Raw genomic sequence first — 17908 nt, forward strand, 5'->3', positions numbered from 1 at the left:
TTGGCATCCTCCTCCTCTCCTTCTGAGTTGGAGGATTTTGCTACCAGGAAGCGTCGTCGGACGACAAGTGATGAAGCTCATCCTTCTCTTGGTGTAGTTCGTCCTTCTCTTGATGTAGCTCATCCTTCTCATCCTTCGCCTGAATTAGTGTCAAACGAGTTTGACAGAGCGTTGGAATGGTGTATTGCTGCTGGAATGACTTCTGAGAGCTCAGTTCTTTCCAAACTTCCAGATGAAGTCTTTATGAAGTCACTGGTGATGTAAGTCTTTCTTCATTTTCCTCTGATTTTGAAAAATTACTTTTCTGCTCCTTGCTAACTCGAAAGTTGTTTGCGGGAGTCTTGCTGTAACTTCCACAACCAAGTGGAAGCAAGTTACTAGACTCGATAGGTTGAGCAATGAAGTTTCTAGGCTTCAGGGAATCTCTCGAAGCTAAAGATGTTGAGATTGCTCGCCTTCGGAAATCTAGCTTGGGAGGTGGCGGGAGAAAAGAATTCGATGATTGGTCGTCTTCGGTTAGATTTGGATGATGCCAGGGAGAAGATCCGGCGACTGGAACGGACAGTTGGAAAGTCAGGAGCTAAAGGTGGCGTTTGGTTCCGCAATTCCCTGAAATCCGCTTCTGTGGGAGTCATTACCCGAAAGGCAAGCCGTCGTTCCTTTGCCCGAATCCCTTCCAACTGATGTTCGCAGAGCCTGTGTCTTCAAGTATTTACACAGTAGAGCCTTTTGTTGATATGTTGAATGCTTACAACTTGCAGGCGTACCGGGATGGTGAGAACGAAGTATGGGAATCAATACTAAGGAAAGATCCTCATTTTGATACGACTCCCTACAAGTCTTGTTTGCCATCCCGAAGTATTTACCAACCCGGGGTATTCCTCCTCCCGACCGGACCAAGGATAAGATTGATCCTCCACCTTCCGATCCAGATATTATGCAATATCTGGAAGATTCTCCTGTTTATTCTCCATTGGAAGAAGTCAATTATGACGAGCTTGTGCCGAATGCGAGTTTGGTCGAGGACCATTCTTCTCCTGGACAAGCTGGGCAAAGAGTATGAAATTGCAGAGGATTTTCTGAATATTGGAATACTTTTGTAATCCTCATTTCTTCTCTTCTTTTCCTTGACTCCTCTTAATGGTTGACTCATATGTTTGTTCTAGCAAAGTCGCATCGATCTTGTATAACTTGTTAACAACACTGTAATGACCTTCTTCTTTGATCGAGAGATTGTATCCAGCTCTTGTAATTGTTTTGATACTGGCCTCTTTGGATCTTCTGAAGAAATAAGAAATTACTTTATCTTGAACTTTGCTAGCCACTTGAATCGTCGTTGTATTAGGTCTTAGTTGTCTGAAACAATGCCTACACTTAAGGATTTCCGCAGAAATACAATAAGTCTGAGAAGGAACTCACTCGGGTTTTAAACCGATGCCTTATACTTAAGGCTAATTCAAAAATTCAATAAGTCTCGAAGGAACTTACTCGGGTATTAAACCGACGCCTTGCAAAAGGAACTCACTCGGATTTTCATCCGATGCCCCGACTTAAGAAAGTTCGAAAGATTTTCCATAAGTGTTGAAGTGTTGGAGGACCCACACGAATTTTCATCCGATGCCTTATAGTTGGATCTTGTTCTTGAATGTGGTGTATGATGCCCCCCAATCAAAAGATAGTTTGTTGAAAACCAAAAATTGCATTGATTGAGTTGAAAATGATTACATCGTGAACAAAATTGAAATCATCTTCAAGGATAAAACTTTTTGAGATGCCTAGCATTCCACGAATGATCCAATTCTTTCTGGGAATCAATGTTCTTCAGCTTGTAAGCTCCTGAACCGACCGGTTTCACAACCATATAAGGTCCTTCCGAGGAAGGGTCCAACTTTCTTTGGTGACGCGGGTCGGAAGCTAGGGTGTTTCTTAACACCAAATCTCCGGCTAAGTACCGATGATTCTTCACTCGAGTATTATAATGAAACGCTATCCTTCTTTGATAATGTTGAGTTCGTGCTATTGCCTTTGCCCGAACTTCATCCAACAAATCAAGACTATCAAGCAGTCCTTGTTCATTTGCTTTTTCCTCGAACTCACGATCCCTTAACGTCCTCGCCATTATCTCCACTGGTGCCAATGCTTCGGATCCATATGCCAACCTGAATGGAGTTTCTCCTGTAGGTGTTCGAACCGTAGTTCTATAAGCCCACAGTACATTATATAGTTCTTCGACCCAAGAAGCTTTGTCAACTCGAGTCTTCTCTTTATTCCTTCCAGTAGCGTTCGGTTAGTAACCTCTACCTGGCCATTGCTTTGGGGGTATGCCACTGAGGACATACGATGCTCGATCATATATGTTCCACAGAATTGCTCAAATTGTGGACAATCGAACCGAGTACCATGGTCGATGACAATTATCTTTGGAATCCCAAAGCGATATATGATTGATTCAAGCACAAATTTCTCCACTTTTTCTCTCGAATTGTCGCCGGTGCACGGCTTCTACCCATTTCGTGAAGTAATCAATTGCTACTATCGGATATTCTCGTCCGCCCGATGCCTTGGTGAATTTGCCCATGATATCAATTCCCCACATTGCAAAGGGAATGGGATTTAGAATTGAAGTCATAATCTCCGCCGGGCGCTTCGATCTTGTAGCATGAATTTGACAGATTACTACATCGACGAACGTAGTCCATAGCGACTTCTTGGATCTTATGCCAATATAACCCCAATCTTAGAATTTTGTGGGCCAGGGCTCTACCACCCATGTGAGCGCCACAAATTCCTTCATGAACCTCAGCCAAAGCTGAGGTTGCTCCTTCGGGGCCTATACATCTCATAAGGGGTCCAGCATAAGATCTTTTATATAGTCTCCCATTCCGAATGACAAATCTAGCTGATCGAATCTTGATCAACCTTGCTTCTCTTGGATCCTCGGGTAACTTGTCATCTCTTAGATATTCAATTATTGGATCCATCCAAAGAACGGTCCTTTCAATATAAGAAATTTCTTTCTCATGATAACTTGGAAAAGTTACCTCTTCAATATAGACCGAAGGGTCTAGATTCTTTTCCTTGGCATTGGCTAGTCGGGATAGCTCATCTGCCACTGAATTTTCATTCCTCGAAATCTGAGATATCTTCAAATTCCGAAATTGGTTCTGAAATGCCCGCACTATCTCCCGATATTTTTGCAAGCGTGGTTCTTTAATGCCATACTCCCCCTGGACTTGGTTGACTATAAGTCGAGAGTCACTATAAATAGTAACATCTGCAATAGCTAATGCCTTTGACAACCGAAGTCCCGCTATTAGGGCCTCGTACTCCGCTTCGTTATTACTCGCATCAAATGCGAATCTCAAAGCATATCGAATAATGAATCCTGCCGGACTTTTTAATAGAATTCCAGCGCCTGCTCCATCTTTATTACTCGAACCATCGACATATACCTCCCAAGTGGTTGGTATAATGGGATCTTCAATGGTGGGTTCCATTGGTGCAGTAGTTTCTACTACAAAGTCGGCTAATGCTTGAGCCTTGATTGCAGTCCTGGGCTTAAAGCTCACTTGGAACTCACTTAGCTCAACCGACCAGGATACCATCCTTCCGGACAAATCGGGTTTGTTAAGAACTTTACTAAGAGGAAAAGTTGTAAATACCTCAATTGGATGAGCACTGAAAATATGGCCTTAGCTTCTCGGCGGCCATCATGAGAGCCGAGCACGCTTCTCAATTTGCGAATATCTTGTCTCCGCATCCAAGCAACACGTGGCTTACATAGTAAATCGGCCACTTGTTTCTTATCTTTCTCCCGAACAAGTCTTGCACCGACCGCGGAAAGGGATGTCGCTAGATATAGCTGTAATATTTCCCCCTTCTCTGGCCTGGACAAGATCGGTGGTTGTCCAAGTGCTTCTTTTAATTCCTCGAAAGCTTTCTGGCACTCTTCAGTCCACTTTGCTTCCTTACTGCCCTTCAGGTCTTTAAGTGCCTTGAAGAAAGGCAAACATTTCTCTCCAGGACTTGGAGATAAATCGATTTAAGGCAACAACTCTCCCTGTCAAACATTGTACATCCCAAACGGTTTTGGGAGCCTCCATATCAATCAGAGCTTGTATTTTGGCTGGATTTGCCTCAATTCCCCTCTGTGATACCATGAAACCCAAGAATTCGCCCGAGGAGACTCCAAAGGCACATTTTTCGGGATTCAACTTCATTTGATATTTCCTTAGTACTGAGAAAACCTCGGTCAAATCTGCAATGTGATTTGCTTTTGTAAAGCTTTTCACCAAGCATGTCGTCAACATATGCTTCAACGTTCTTTCCTATCGGCTCTTTGAAAATCTTGTTGACGGCCCTCTGATATGTTGCTCCTGCATTTTTCAGGCCAAAAGGCATGACCTTGTAATAATAGCTTTCACGATCAGTCATAAAAGCCGTATATTTCTCATCTTCCTTATTCATAAGGATCTGATTATACCCCGAGTAGGCATCCATGAAACTTAAAATTTCATACCACCTGCAGTAGCATCTATCAAGAGGTCAATCCAAGGCAACGGGTAACAATCTTTTGGGCAAGCTTTGTTTAGATCCGTGTAGTCTGTACACATCCTCCACTTCCCATTCGCCTTTTTCACCATCACCACGTTGGCCAACCAAGTTGGGCACTCGATTGGTTCTATGAAACCAGAATTCTTAAGTTTTTCAACTTCATTCCGAACGGCTTCATACTTTTCAATAGAGAAATTTCTTTTTTCTCGTATCACCGGGTTTCGCCTTAGGGTCTATCCGAGTTTGTGCTCTGCAATGGCCCGATCGACCCCGAGCATGTCCTCGGCAGACCACGCGAATACATCTTTATTCTGTTGAAGAAATAACTTCAATTCATCTTTAAACTCTTCCAAATTGTTCGGACCCGACATAAGTAATCTTTTTCGCATCCTCGGTACACAGCTGGATTTGCTCTAGTTTCTCCACTGGTTCGGGCCTTTGCATCTCTGTCTCTTCCCGATCATCTCGAATTTCTATGGGGAGGGCAGTAACCTTCTTCGGACCCTCCTTGTCTTTTAAATAGGCAACATAACACTACCGAGAGATCTTCCGGTCGGAGGAGACTTGACCGATTCCCATATCGGTCGGGAATTTTATCTTCGGTGTGCTTTGTCGAAACAATAGCACCTATCTTGGATAAAGATGGTCGCCCAAGAATCATATTATAAGCTGGTAGTTCTCGAACCACCAGAAAGTTGATTCGGACAGTTGTTTCTTTGGGAAAACTTCCAATGGAAAGATCCAACTGAACCGATCCTTCCGCCACCAGGCATGACCCCGCAAAGCCATATAGGTGTGTTGATGAAGGTTTCATCAAATCTTGATCCACCTTCAATTTTTGATACACTTCGTAAGAAATTAGGTCAGCTGCAGACCCTGTATCAATCAATACTCTATGCACTTCCCGTCGTGCAATCTCTACCTTGATGACTATAGCATCATCGTGAGGTAAACAAACATCTCTCTCGTCTTCTTCGCTAAAGGTGATAGAATCTTCACCATTCAGCTTCTTCCGCTTCTCGCGCCTCTCCGGCTCCAACAAATTTGGATTTGGTTTTTAAACTCCGGAATGATTCAGGCTCGGGACCCCCGAAGATGGTAAGGATCGGTGACCGAGTAGCAGCTTCAATCACCTCCTTGCCTTTTTTGGACTTCGGGGCCTCCCTTGATCATTCTGAACTGACCGAACGATTCCTTTTAGGGGCAGCCGCACGTGGCCCACGTGGCTCCTCCCTTCTCCCCGCTAACAAAACTAGACAGATGTCCCCGAGATATCAATCTCTCAATATCCGCCTTCGATGACGACAGTCATTAGTGTAATGACCATAGTCCTTGTGGAATCGGCAATACTTTTCCAGCATCCTGCTGCTCTCCGGGTTTCAAAAGAATTTTAGGCGGCCACTTCAAAATATTTTTTCTTTTGAGGATATTCGGAATATCGGCCCGAGGAGCATTCAATGGAGTGTACTCACTTCTGCGGGGGATCTTTGGCGCCAAGGTTGGGATCTTCCAACCCGATCACGAACATTCTTCCTTGGCTTCGCTTCGCCGCTCAGGAGCCTTTTGTTCCTTATTGGAGACTTTATTATCTCCTTGGCGCGCATCTAGAATCTCCATGACTTCAGCCTCGCTTCGGCATCTCCGTACCAATTCAGCATAAGTCGTGGGTATATCATGTAGTAATAACTCCAAGAGTTTCCCGATTTGTGAGTCCCGTGAATAGAGCGGTTCTCGGTTACTTGTTCATCCAAGTTTTCTATCTCCATCGTCACCTTGTTGAATCTTTTCGAGAAACTCTCGATCGATTCGTCCTTTCCCCTGTCGACGACAAGAACAAGGTTTCTTCCGTTTTCTTGACCTCGTATCCCACTCTCGAATCGCCCTATGAATTGGCGTGCCAATTCGTCAAAGTTTACGATCCTTCCAAAGGGGAGGTTAGAAAACCACTTTTGTGCCGCTCCGATTAGAGATGATCCGAAAACCCCGCATAAAATTTCATCGAAATTACACAGAAACCGCCATGGTCCGTTGGTAATAGCCAATGTGAGCTATTGGATCTCCGGAGCCATCGAATGTTGAGAAGGTAGGCAAACGAAAGTTATGGGGAAACCGATATCCCGCGATTGGCTCAGCAAAAGGAGTCTTCCGAATGACTGAGTATATATCCTCAGTTATTCTTCCCTTAGCCAATTGCCCTAACTTCTCATTGATGTTGGCCAATTCTTGACCAATCTGGGTCGGGTGATCTTCAGCAATACGATCACGACCTCGATTAACACGATCATCACGTGCTACTCGATCATCACGAACAGCTCATCCTTCACGAACGTTTCTATCGTCACGAACTGCTCGATCATCACGAACGGTTCTTCTGACAATGGGTGAGTGAGTTCTTACCCCAGAATCCAACCTTGTATTTGAATCGGTTGTACTCTCTTGCGGTCTATCGAACCGATCGCCTCGCCTTAGTTGATCATCAATCCTCCGAAGTCCTCGATCTCCTTTACGAAAATTCTGATCAACATTCCGGTCTTCAGCCATTCTTTGGTCACGTGGCAATGCACGTCTCCCCGAATCGTGTTGATCAGGTTCTTGTGGAAAAACCACTCGTCTGGTGAGCAAGCGGAGTGCTTGGCTCACCTCCAAGAGTTGAATCTTTAACTGATCCAATTGATCTTGGATTGTATCAGGAGGATTACGTCCTCCCTGGCCCTTATCCACTTCGATAGGATTTTGGTTTTCCTGGGGAATATCTGGATTATTCACCCCAGGTATCTGAACACCGGAATTGCGTTGTGCAGCGGCTGCTGCGGCTGCTGATCTAGTCACCATGGCTTTTTCAAGTCTTTCCCACAGACGGCGCCAAATGATGCGTCCAAAATCTGCTCAGCCCTTGGATCTCCATGTAATGTCCTACAAAACAAAAGCGTCAGATGTGGCCCCACCGCTGGGGTCGGGAGTCCACCTCCGAAGGCTAAGTCAGTTGATGAACTTAATCACAAACGGCTCTGCTAGAAGTACGAGCTAATGAATGAAGAAACGGGAAAGGTGATCTAGATAGCGGACGCCGATAGTTGAGGTCTATCGGTATGTATCTGAACCTGAGTTTCAGATAGTATTCTCCTTGATCAATTGATCCGTCCCTCACCATGTATAGTAGTGAGGTTTATATAGAGTGTACCTTCGAATCTCCTTCGTTGGATGCACTCGAGCCTTCTTCGGGTAGTCGTTGGATCTCATCAATAAGACCCGTTGAGCGATAGACTTCTACTAGTTTGGGCTAGTAGAGGACTCCTGAGATAACCGTTAGGTTATGCGATAGTTATCCCTTTGATGATGATTATCCGCAGCCGTCAGTTTGAGTCTGCTGTCATTAGGGTGATTACCCTAATCCATAAGTATGATTAGGGCACGCTTGCAGCAGAATAATCTTTCTTCTTCAGCAAGCCATCTTCTGGATCCGGTTCGCTCGGGAGCGATTCGGTTTTCTCCGTCTCGACCGGGGTCGAGGGTCGGACCAGGTGTGAACCCGGTCTGATCATAAACTCTCTATATCACAAGGGAATGAAAGTGTCATTTCTTATGTCAATGAGAGGCTTCCTACAGCAAGACTTTTATATGCCTGTCTCTATCTTTAAAGGAGTGGAAGCATCTTTTCATATGGGAAAGAGCGAGGTATACGCACAGGAGCATCAACACAAAAAGTCTAGATCACTTCACTACCACACAATAATAGTAGGACTCACATGGTATCCATTGAGGTCTTACTTCTGATTTATTTTGTCAGCACTCAAAGGTGGATTCCATCCGTATTCTATGGTAAAGAAGCTTAAGGAAAGTCCAAATCTCTACCTGTAAGATCCAAACTCATTAGCACACAATATTTCTCGATAAATGCATTGTAAGAAAAACTAAGTTAAGCAATAAGGATCAGACTTTTTGCAGATGATGCAGGAATTGACTTCAAATTCTGTGGTTGCTGAAGATCAAACAGAGAACTGAGTCATGAAGATGGAAGAATATGATTATTTTCTCAGAGCTTTGACCAGAGGATGTTATAGTTAAAACAGTGAACAGAATAAGAAACAAGCAAAATAATACATTAGGTAGACAAAATTCTGTGTAGCTGCAATCCAAGAGACGATTGCACCATTCTATTGCATAAATACTCAGTTTTTTTTTTTTTTTTTTTGGTAGCCTTGTATAGCTACACAGTTGTTTCTCAACAATATTTATAGACCTTTAATCATAATTTCTGGAGTTTTACATATAAATTCAATGAAGGTAAAAGAATTAGTATTCGAATCTAGAAACTCTGCACTATTATGAATGTGGTTCAGTGGGAAGAGAAAGCCCACTTCCATACTTTCATGTGGTGGAAAATTTTGATCTCTATTGCTGTTATTGATTCTGGACATATCTGAAAACCAAAATCTGTTGACTTAACGACCATGGTATGAAACAAAAGATGTTTACAGAGCCATGAAATCAAACAGCTATACTATGGCTATGGATGCCTTTTTTATTTGGCTATAAATAGTCATGCCACAGAATGTCAATTTCTACTCTCATGCACTCATACTACCGGAGAGCCATCTCAGCTACATCAGAGCTTCTTCTGGCCTCCGGAGGGATCACTCATCAAAAGGTTAGAATGATTAAAAACAAAGCTAAATTTGATGCAATAGATATTAAATACAGGAATGTGAGTGAAGAAATATGTATTGAGATGTGGATTCTACTGGAGTTTTGCCTCATAAAGGAAGAGTGCTGAGGAATTATCTTTTTTATACAAGTTTTGAAAGAAACAACAGAGAAGAGGATGCACAGGAAAATGGACATCAAATCCTGGAAGGGATCATAGGAATCGTATTTTGCAGATATGCTGAAGCTGCTGCCACTCCACTTCCTAGCTTAACAGGGCATCCCACATCCTTAAGTATCATCTCCACACCAGCCAGACAACCCAGCAATTGCAGCTGCAAAGATCACGGAAAAAAGAACTAGTTATAGCCACTGGATGAGAAAATGCAGTGCATTAGATAAATTTTTGGCAGGCATTCATAATTTCATCAGTACCAGCTAAGCTATCAGTTCAACCAGATAAAGATTTCAAGCATCACTCTAACTTAAAGATCTCAGCACATTTCCTGCACTTGCTTAATTCTACCTCTTATTGAGATATTAATTCTAGTGTACAAGTTCATGTTTTACACTGGCAGGATACTATGACAACCCTTCCATCTTGTCACTGGGGAGAGAAACTTTTTATTAGTAGTTCAGAAAGAAGAGAGCAATACCTCATTCAAGTTACCAAGATGCCCTATTCTGAAAACCTTTCCCGCTACTTTATTCAGCCCAAGGCCTAAGCATAAATTGTATCGCTGCCATGCCTTTCTAACAACTTCTGCACTGTCAATGTAAGGTGGAACAAGCACTGCAGTAACTGTGTCACTAAACCATTCCTCCCTTTGGGTGCAGTTTTTTAAACCCCATGCCTCAACAGCAAGCCTGCATGTCAAATTGGGTATGACCTCCACCTCTCCAACATATCCAAGTAAAATTGACAGAACTAGATTTCTGGAAGGGTTTACAACCAGGGGAAGGAAAAACAAAAAGAAGGGAAAAAGACAAGCTTACCTTGTTGCCTTGCCCAATCGACTGTGCCTTTCAATTACATTATCAAGTCCCTCCTCAAAAATGAGATCCAGAGCAGCTCGCAGCCCATACAGGAGTTGGATGGAAGGTGTGTATGGCCAGTAAGTTCCCAAATTATAGAATTTGAGGTAGTCCTTCCAGTCAAAGAATACTCGAACTGATTTGGCTGTTTTTGATGCCTCAAGTGCCTTAGGACTAGCACAGACAATGCCTATGCCAGTGGGAAGGGAAAGAGCTTTTTGAGAACCAGTTAGAGCTACATCGACTCCCCACTCATCCATACGGAAATCAAGAGCACAAATTGAGGAGACTCCGTCAACAAGAAACAATGCAGGATGCCTATAGTCATCTGTTATCCACTTTAGAAACATTAGAAGTGTGTTCAATAATATCAAATCATGATGTGACATGGATAATAACTCATAGAAAGGAATGGAAGAAGCATAGAAAGAACATTTGCATGCAAGCTTTTTTCAAACATCAAAACATATTAACGAACCAAGAGCCTCAGGAAACAGAACGGAGCAAGGATAATTAACAAGAGTAACACTAGAAAACTACTAACCACCATCCTCCATGAGGGAGTTGAATGAAGTATATAGAACCTTCTTAGCAGGATCCTGTATTCTACATTGGTTCTATTAATCCATTTCCAATTGTTTATGTCATTCTGAAAAGCTGTACGTTAGCCTAGTGATTTTATTAGATATTGGTTTCCTGCACCATTTCTTAAACAGACTTCATAAAAGCAGTCACTATAGAATTGAGCAATGAATAATACTCCAAACCAGTTTGGTTACAATTCGTAAAAGAGAATACTGTTCTTAAATAAATGATAAAAAAAAATCAGGTTTAGAAATGGCAATTAACTTGGGAAAATTCTTGCATCTCTTATCCTTTTAAATGTGAACATATCAACATACCTCTGTGGCTCTGTGTGCCATGAAAAAGAAATCTAGAACAAAAATAATAGTTCCACGAGAGAAGCGGAAATCTTTGGATCTAGTAGGTTCAACAAAAAGAGGAGAGGCATGAGAATAAGCAGACTGGACAGAAACCACAACCAGAATCAGATGCTTGCATTTGCAGTTTATGTGAGAATCTCCATGCTAGAATACACTACAGCTCCAAAGCTTACACTTCTGTAAATTTGAATTATATCAGAGACTACAATAAATGCAATCATCCTATTTGGATGCAAATCTAAATAGGACCTCCTACTAAAAGAAGAAGATCCACTCTCTCCCCCCCCCCCCCTTCTCTTCATTTTCTGCACTCTGCAGAAGTACTAGATCTTTGTGTTTTCATCCATGCTGACAGGAATAATGTAGTAATCCTTGTTTAGGTTTTATGGATTGCAAAAAGTTGCAACCCTAAATTGCATGTAAGGTTGAATAAAATTATTAATTAAAGCTATGGAACAAGGTTGACAGTTAGGCACAAGGGGAAATCTTCCATAACTTGCACCTAGTATTATATTCTTCAATAATTCGTGATAAGAGGTGCAGAATACATTCCTCAGGAGGAAAGACTTCAGAATCTCTAACACCTGATGAGTGATTCAAACTCCTAGAAACCCAAAGGGGGTATACATGATGTGCAGACATTTCCTATAATCTAGGTTTTATTAAGTGATTGTCTATCTTTGTTACTTTGATTTATAGTTTGACTTGTGGAATCATTTGCTTTATCCACAAAACATAATACAGTTGTACTTTCAAGGTTGAGCTTTGAACCACCCAGACCAAGGTTCCATAGGGGTACTATACATTTATTATTTTTTGGCATCAGATTTGTAAACTCATCACTACTTGTATGTTTGTTACAATCGTGCTTAACAGGATAGGAATTTGAGTTCAATTTAGATCTTATACATTTGATCTTAACATGGGTTCTCTTAATTTTAGAAATCAAGCATATAGGATAAAATTGTTTTTCCAGTAAACCTGAACTATTTTAATTTTTGGATTTGAACGTATCTTCTGTATTTTCATATTTCTGAACAAAAATTTAGTACAGATAAGTACAACAACCTGATGAAATTTTAACAAGTTCAAGTTATTTTACATGGTGGGTGAAACACATTTCCAAAGATAGAACAATAATGTTGACAGCTTGTTAAGTTCCACAGATTAGTTGGCCGATAAACTACATACTTACCAAGTATTCTCCTGACAGCAGCCAAATCGTTGGTGACTCCTGTTGCAGTTTCATTGTGGACAATGCAGATGGCCTTAATAGTATGTGCACTGTCAGCTGCAAGTTTTGATGCAAGGACTTCGAGATTGGCACCTTGTCCCCAGTCACTTTCCACAACATCAACATTGAAGTTGAGACGTTGCTGCTGATCAATCCACAGAAGACTGAATTGCCCAATCAGGAACGACACAATACGATCACCAGGAGACAATGTGTTTGTGAGTGCACTTTCCCACGCACCAGTACCTGGTCAAGAACAGCCAAATCATCTCACTCACACCATATAAGCCTTAGTTCTGACATAAACTCAACGACTAGGATCGCATGGCAGGACTTCAAAGCTAAACCATACCATAAAATATATAGATTGTCCCATCCAGATTTTACTATTAAATATATCTCCTGCCCATGTAAGAAGAGGAGATGTGTTCTAGGGGCAAATTGAAAACATCAAAGTTCTGGTAATTGGGAGTCTGGTTTGGAGGGAGTGTAATTGTCAGTTCTTGTTGAAACTATGAGGTTAAGGAATGATTCCATGAAGGGATTTTTTATATTTTCTGACCTGTTAATTTTTAGCAAAATCAAGTAATCAATGAATGATTCCACAAGGGGATCTTCTATATTTTCTGTCCTGATAATTTTAAGCAAAATCAAGTAATCAATTTCATTTCTTCAACTGTTCAATAAGGTTCTAATATTCTGTTGGCACTATTCTATAGCATGAAGAATAACCACCTTCAAAAACATCATTTAGGAATAATATTGAGATCTCAACACAGTATCAGAAGTTCAACGAAATATCATTTCAATAGTCCTCCCAAAATATGAATTCAAAGTACAGCAGTTACTTGATATCAAACATGTAAATGCCAACACGTCCGTAAAACAGAGTTCAGCATAAGTCTTTCCATGTTGGAACAAAACACAGATTAGAATAGCAAATTGTAAATGTAGACTTTTAGTCGATCCAGTTAAAAATGTTTCAAGGACCAAAATTTTGGGCTCTTTCATGGTAATCATTAATGAACTAAAATAAATGAATCTGTCTGCTCTCAAAAGTATCCAACGCAAGGAATCTAAACCTTATTACCAGGAAAAGAAGAGAAAAAAAGCGCAATCTAAACCTTAATACCAACCATTGACCTCCAGCAGAAATAAAATTGCAGTTACAGAATTGGGAAACTCTCTACACCAACAATTAATGTAGGATTCAAGAAAATCGAACCAAATTGCTTAAGAACATAACAATGTGAGAAGCAATTCTGATTTCTTTCTATGAAACAAAAAACTAGGAAGACAAACTCAAACAAACGAATATAAGAATTAATAACATCTGCCCTGAACAACAAATGTGAAAAATAATCCATGATCAAAGAGTACCTGTTGTGGGAATCAAAAAAGGAGTCCCTGAAGTTGTCTTGAAAATTTTCTTAGTGTCCTCCAGAAGGGTCTTTGTTAGGGCAGGTATAGCAGGGGCACGGTAATCCTCATTGTTTCTGTTCATCGCCCGAATGACAGGCTCTGGAATATTAGTAGGCCCTGGAACAAAGAGGTGGTTCCTCCCTGGGGCGTAAACGTAATCCATCTTTTACTCCTCAGAACTTCACAACAATTAGAATCGAACTGGGGAAGTTCCCAAAGATCCCTACCATGAAACACACAAGAACAAGAGTAAGTTTCGTTCCAGTAAGCACCTCATTCAGAAAAATTTGAAGAAACCCATTTTAAGAACTGGGTAAATTAACCAAATAAAGAACATGGAAACACAGACATTCCACAAAGAAGAGAGCGGCTTTATATCCAGTAAAGAGAAGCCAAACACGATAAAAACAAACCTCCATAAATCAGCGAAGGTTAGGACTTTGGGATAAGATTTTGGATTGGAGAAGCAGGGTAGAAGCGTTGTATGTTCTTGGTGATCATTTTCAGAGATGAACAAGAATCAAAGTCGATTTCAGTGTCAGTTTACTGGATCATATTTTGTGTTTCCTTTCATAACGAAATCAAAAAAACCCAACTGAAAATGATCCATACATTTTTATTGGTAAAATCCATACCGATGGATTGACAATCCTCGTCTCCACTTTGGATGAATTTTTTTTCTTTTCTTTTTAATCATTTTCGTCAATTCCACCCCTCCCTTCAAGTGAAACCCTTCACCGTTATATGATTCAAAATGTTATAGCTTTCAATTGATTTTATATTTTCTTTTTAATTTGGGTACGAATGGCCAGAGGAAGTACATGGAGTAAATAAATAAAAAAAACCTCACAGCCATGGAGTCATGGAGAGGAAATGGAGCAAGATACTCACTCTGTAAGAATAAAAACAAATATACAAAAACATATGGTGGAAGCTACTAGCTGAATTTCTTGTATGATAAGAATACTAATGCTAGCATTGCACTATGCTTATCAATAATCTATGCAATGACTTCTATAAAATCAGACTCAAGCACAAATTCTTCCACAACCATCTTTAGCCTCTCCAGTAAGCCAAAGCAGACAGGTTTCAATAGATCAGTATAACATAATTGTATTATTTGATAAATGGTATGATAATGGTATAGACAAAATGATACAAATGAAACACAATGTATCATATGTATCCTTTGAAATTTGGTACCATTATGATATAAGATAAATTTATTTAATATGGTACTTCTAGCGTACTAAATATCGATTTCTTACCTGAATTGACACCATTAGGTATGAAATTACACAAATGACACCAAGGTGAGGGACCCACTTCTGAAGGAATTCGGATCTTCTCCCCATCGAGTGCTCCCCCATGGTTTCCTGACCACAAAAACCAGTGGGTCCCACTGGTGAAATTTTTTTTTTTTTTTTTTCCAAAAAGTGTTTTTCACCGTGGGGCCACTGATGTTTGTGGTCAGGAAGCGTGGAAGGAGCACTTTGTACTCCCCGACAGGGTCGCTGATCCGGATTCCTTCTAAAGTGCTTGAGCTATGAGGCTCATGTCGTTACCAGATTTTTTTTTAAAAGAAGAAGAAGAAGAAAAGACAGAAAACGATCTGATGTTCTAACTATGAACCTCAAAATAACTTTTTCGGTAAAATCATCCATTTGCAAGTGTTGTGAGAGAGAATTTTATGAGAAACCATGAAAATAATCATTATAATGCATATCACAGATTCTAATGTACGTTATTTGTTCTCTATATTTAAAAGATCCTTATTATAAAAAATAATAATAATAAATAAGTATATATATATATATATATATATATATATATATATATATATATATATATATATATATTTTTTTTTTTTTTTTTTTTAAAAGATCCCAAAGTGGTGGTTGGGATCCATGATTCATCATCAACTATAATAATGATACAAAGATTGAATCAAGAAGATAAAGATATTACTATCTTAACGCCCCTCTCTCACCCTTGAAAATATACAGTAGCAGGTAATCAGGGGAGTGTTGTTATCTCCAAGATTAAAAAAAAAATCCAACTTGCAAAGACTTACAAAAATGTAAATTTTTTTGATCTGAAGAAATTTTTTTTTATTTTTTCAGTGGAAGATATGAAGACTTTGATATTTTTGAGATTTTGCAATGAGTGGAACGCAGAGCTAATGCAAGATTGATGAACTGTTAAGATTCACACATCTCAACAAAACTTAAATAGGTCGTAGGTTCAGCGCTCACAGATGACATATATTGCATTTCCATCCCCTATATATATATATATATATATATAGAAATCAGTAATTTAATAATTTTCCTTTTTTGATAATTATATATATATATATATAGAAATCGACTGTTAAGTTCAGGGTTCGTTCTCGTACATTTGGCCACACGTTGAGATGTTAAAGTTGTAAGATTGAAGATTATGTGGGTCCCATATGGATTTCGAATATGTGGCCTAATTCTCATATAGTTTGATCCACCATTAGCACCTTAAAGAGGATTTTAAGAATGTTAATCAAGACGGATGGTTATGAGAACAGTTTGAATATACGTCAGTGCTTTTGGAACTAACAAGCTCACCCTGCATGGATTAATGGAGGTGTAGACAAACTTGTCTAGACAATCATGCTTATCAAGGAAAAAAAAATGAAATTTTACTGAAACCATTTTGCTAAAATGAACTTTTTTTGGGGTCCTCCTAAAACCCAGTTAGATAAAGATTACCGAAAAGAAATAATAAAGCTAGAATGAATCAACAAGATAACAACTATTCCACTTTCAAATCATCAAACACCCATTGTTCCAAACAAACTAGGCTTTGAACCTGAAATTCGAAGGAAATTTTCAGACTTCGCATGGTGAGTTCAGCCATTAAAAAGATAAGAACCCATAGAACAATAAGGAAAATTAGCTTCAGAAAACGTTTTACCTTCAGACGTGTTGTCTTCAAAGTTGACAGGTGAGAGAAGTCACCAAGTTCTGCAACAGAGCCTCCAACTCAGGAGGAATGATGTGCAGAAGAGAAAAGCCAAGAGAAAGAGTTTATAGGATTACTTGAAGAGAGAGAGAAAGAGAGAGAAAGCTCAGAAACAGTTCTTGTAAAAACAATTTCCACGTGGCAGATAAGAGTGTAAGAGCAGCCTCAGATTTGTGGCTGAAGTTGAAAGTTGATAATAATAAATTATGAACAAATTATGTTTTTAAAAATAAATTAGTTATTTTTCAACATTTTTATTTGTGTTTTGACGTTCTCTTGTAGAAATATGAGGATGAAGTGAACTGGGAGAAGGATAATATGATAAGGGTTTGCCTTTTGCCAACCACACTTTGTCTTCTGAAGTACAAAAGCCACACAATTAGAAGTTTTTTTTTCTTCTTCTTTTCCTTTTGGCTTTTTCTGGTGGTTTTGTAGTTTATGAGTAGCAGCTAGCTTATCACTCTGATATTTGTTGGCTCAGATTAGAAATTAAATCAAGCGGGTTCAACCGGTTGGATTTGATTTTTCTTTCATCTCCATCTTTCGCTTTTTATAAGTTTACATTAACTATGAATAATCGAGTAAATTGCACGGATACCTTAAAATAGAAGTCTTAAAACACTAATACCCCATTTTCTCTTTGAAAAAAACATAGGTTCTGTTTTGTTAAAATGATTTGTTGTACAACCATAAAGTCAATTATACCCTTGTGTATGATGGCGCCAAAAAAACATCATCTACCCTTCTCTATTATACTTATTCTTCAATAATTTTCACCTGTTTCTCTCACCCAAACCCTTATCTATCGTCTCTACAAGTTCCGGCCTTGCACCTCAAATTCTCAAACGATTGTTTCTGAATCAAATAGTCTCAAACTTGATTGAACCTTCTCAATCCATGTTGTCCTTATCATGAGTGCTTAAAAGTCTTTGATCGTCGAAATATATATATATATATATATATTTATCTTGATTGTGGCTTGCAGATTAAAAAGTTGCAGCAACTGGAAGAACGAAAAAAAGAAGTAGCTTTTAAGTAACTAAATTTAGAGTGGAAGGGACACTTGATTGGTATATTT

At 39.7% G+C, this 17908-nt stretch overlaps 1 protein-coding gene across 2 annotated transcripts; it reads right to left on the bottom strand.

Moving 5' to 3' along the window:
• Positions 1–9260: 9260 nt before the first annotated feature.
• LOC148999499 (serine--glyoxylate aminotransferase) lies at positions 9261–16891 on the bottom strand. Of its 2 annotated transcripts, none has more exons than XM_089139394.1 (6): positions 16783–16891; positions 13792–14034; positions 12373–12657; positions 10195–10561; positions 9855–10065; positions 9261–9533 (listed from the first exon to the last, which is right to left on the bottom strand). In XM_089139394.1, exons 2-6 carry the CDS (start codon positions 13994–13996, stop codon positions 9396–9398), a joined length of 1206 nt encoding a protein of 401 aa, XP_088995520.1. In that variant the 5' UTR covers positions 13997–14034; positions 16783–16891; the 3' UTR covers positions 9261–9395. The 2 variants fall into 2 exon arrangements, with proteins under 2 accessions (XP_088995520.1, XP_088995519.1); XM_089139393.1 differs by having other exon boundaries at positions 13792–14056; positions 16783–16890.
• Between the last annotated feature and the right edge of the window lie 1017 nt (positions 16892–17908).

The sequence above is a fragment of the Hakea prostrata genome, chromosome 11, assembly GCF_041222555.1.
Source record: "Hakea prostrata isolate BN-2017 chromosome 11, UWA_Hpros_2, whole genome shotgun sequence".
Lineage (NCBI taxonomy): Eukaryota > Viridiplantae > Streptophyta > Magnoliopsida > Proteales > Proteaceae > Hakea > Hakea prostrata.

Bases quoted from the DNA above. Each gene is read 5' to 3' on its own strand.
- LOC148999499 (XM_089139394.1), bottom strand. From the start codon at position 13,996: ATGGATTACGTTTACGCCCCAGGGAGGAACCACCTCTTTGTTCCAGGG. The intron at 10,066-10,194 runs GTAAGCTTGTCT...TTTGACATGCAG, and splicing joins CGATTGGGCAAGGCAACAAG to GCTTGCTGTTGAGGCATGGG. The intron at 9,534-9,854 runs GTATTGCTCTCT...TGATCTTTGCAG, and splicing joins ATCTTGGTAACTTGAATGAG to CTGCAATTGCTGGGTTGTCT.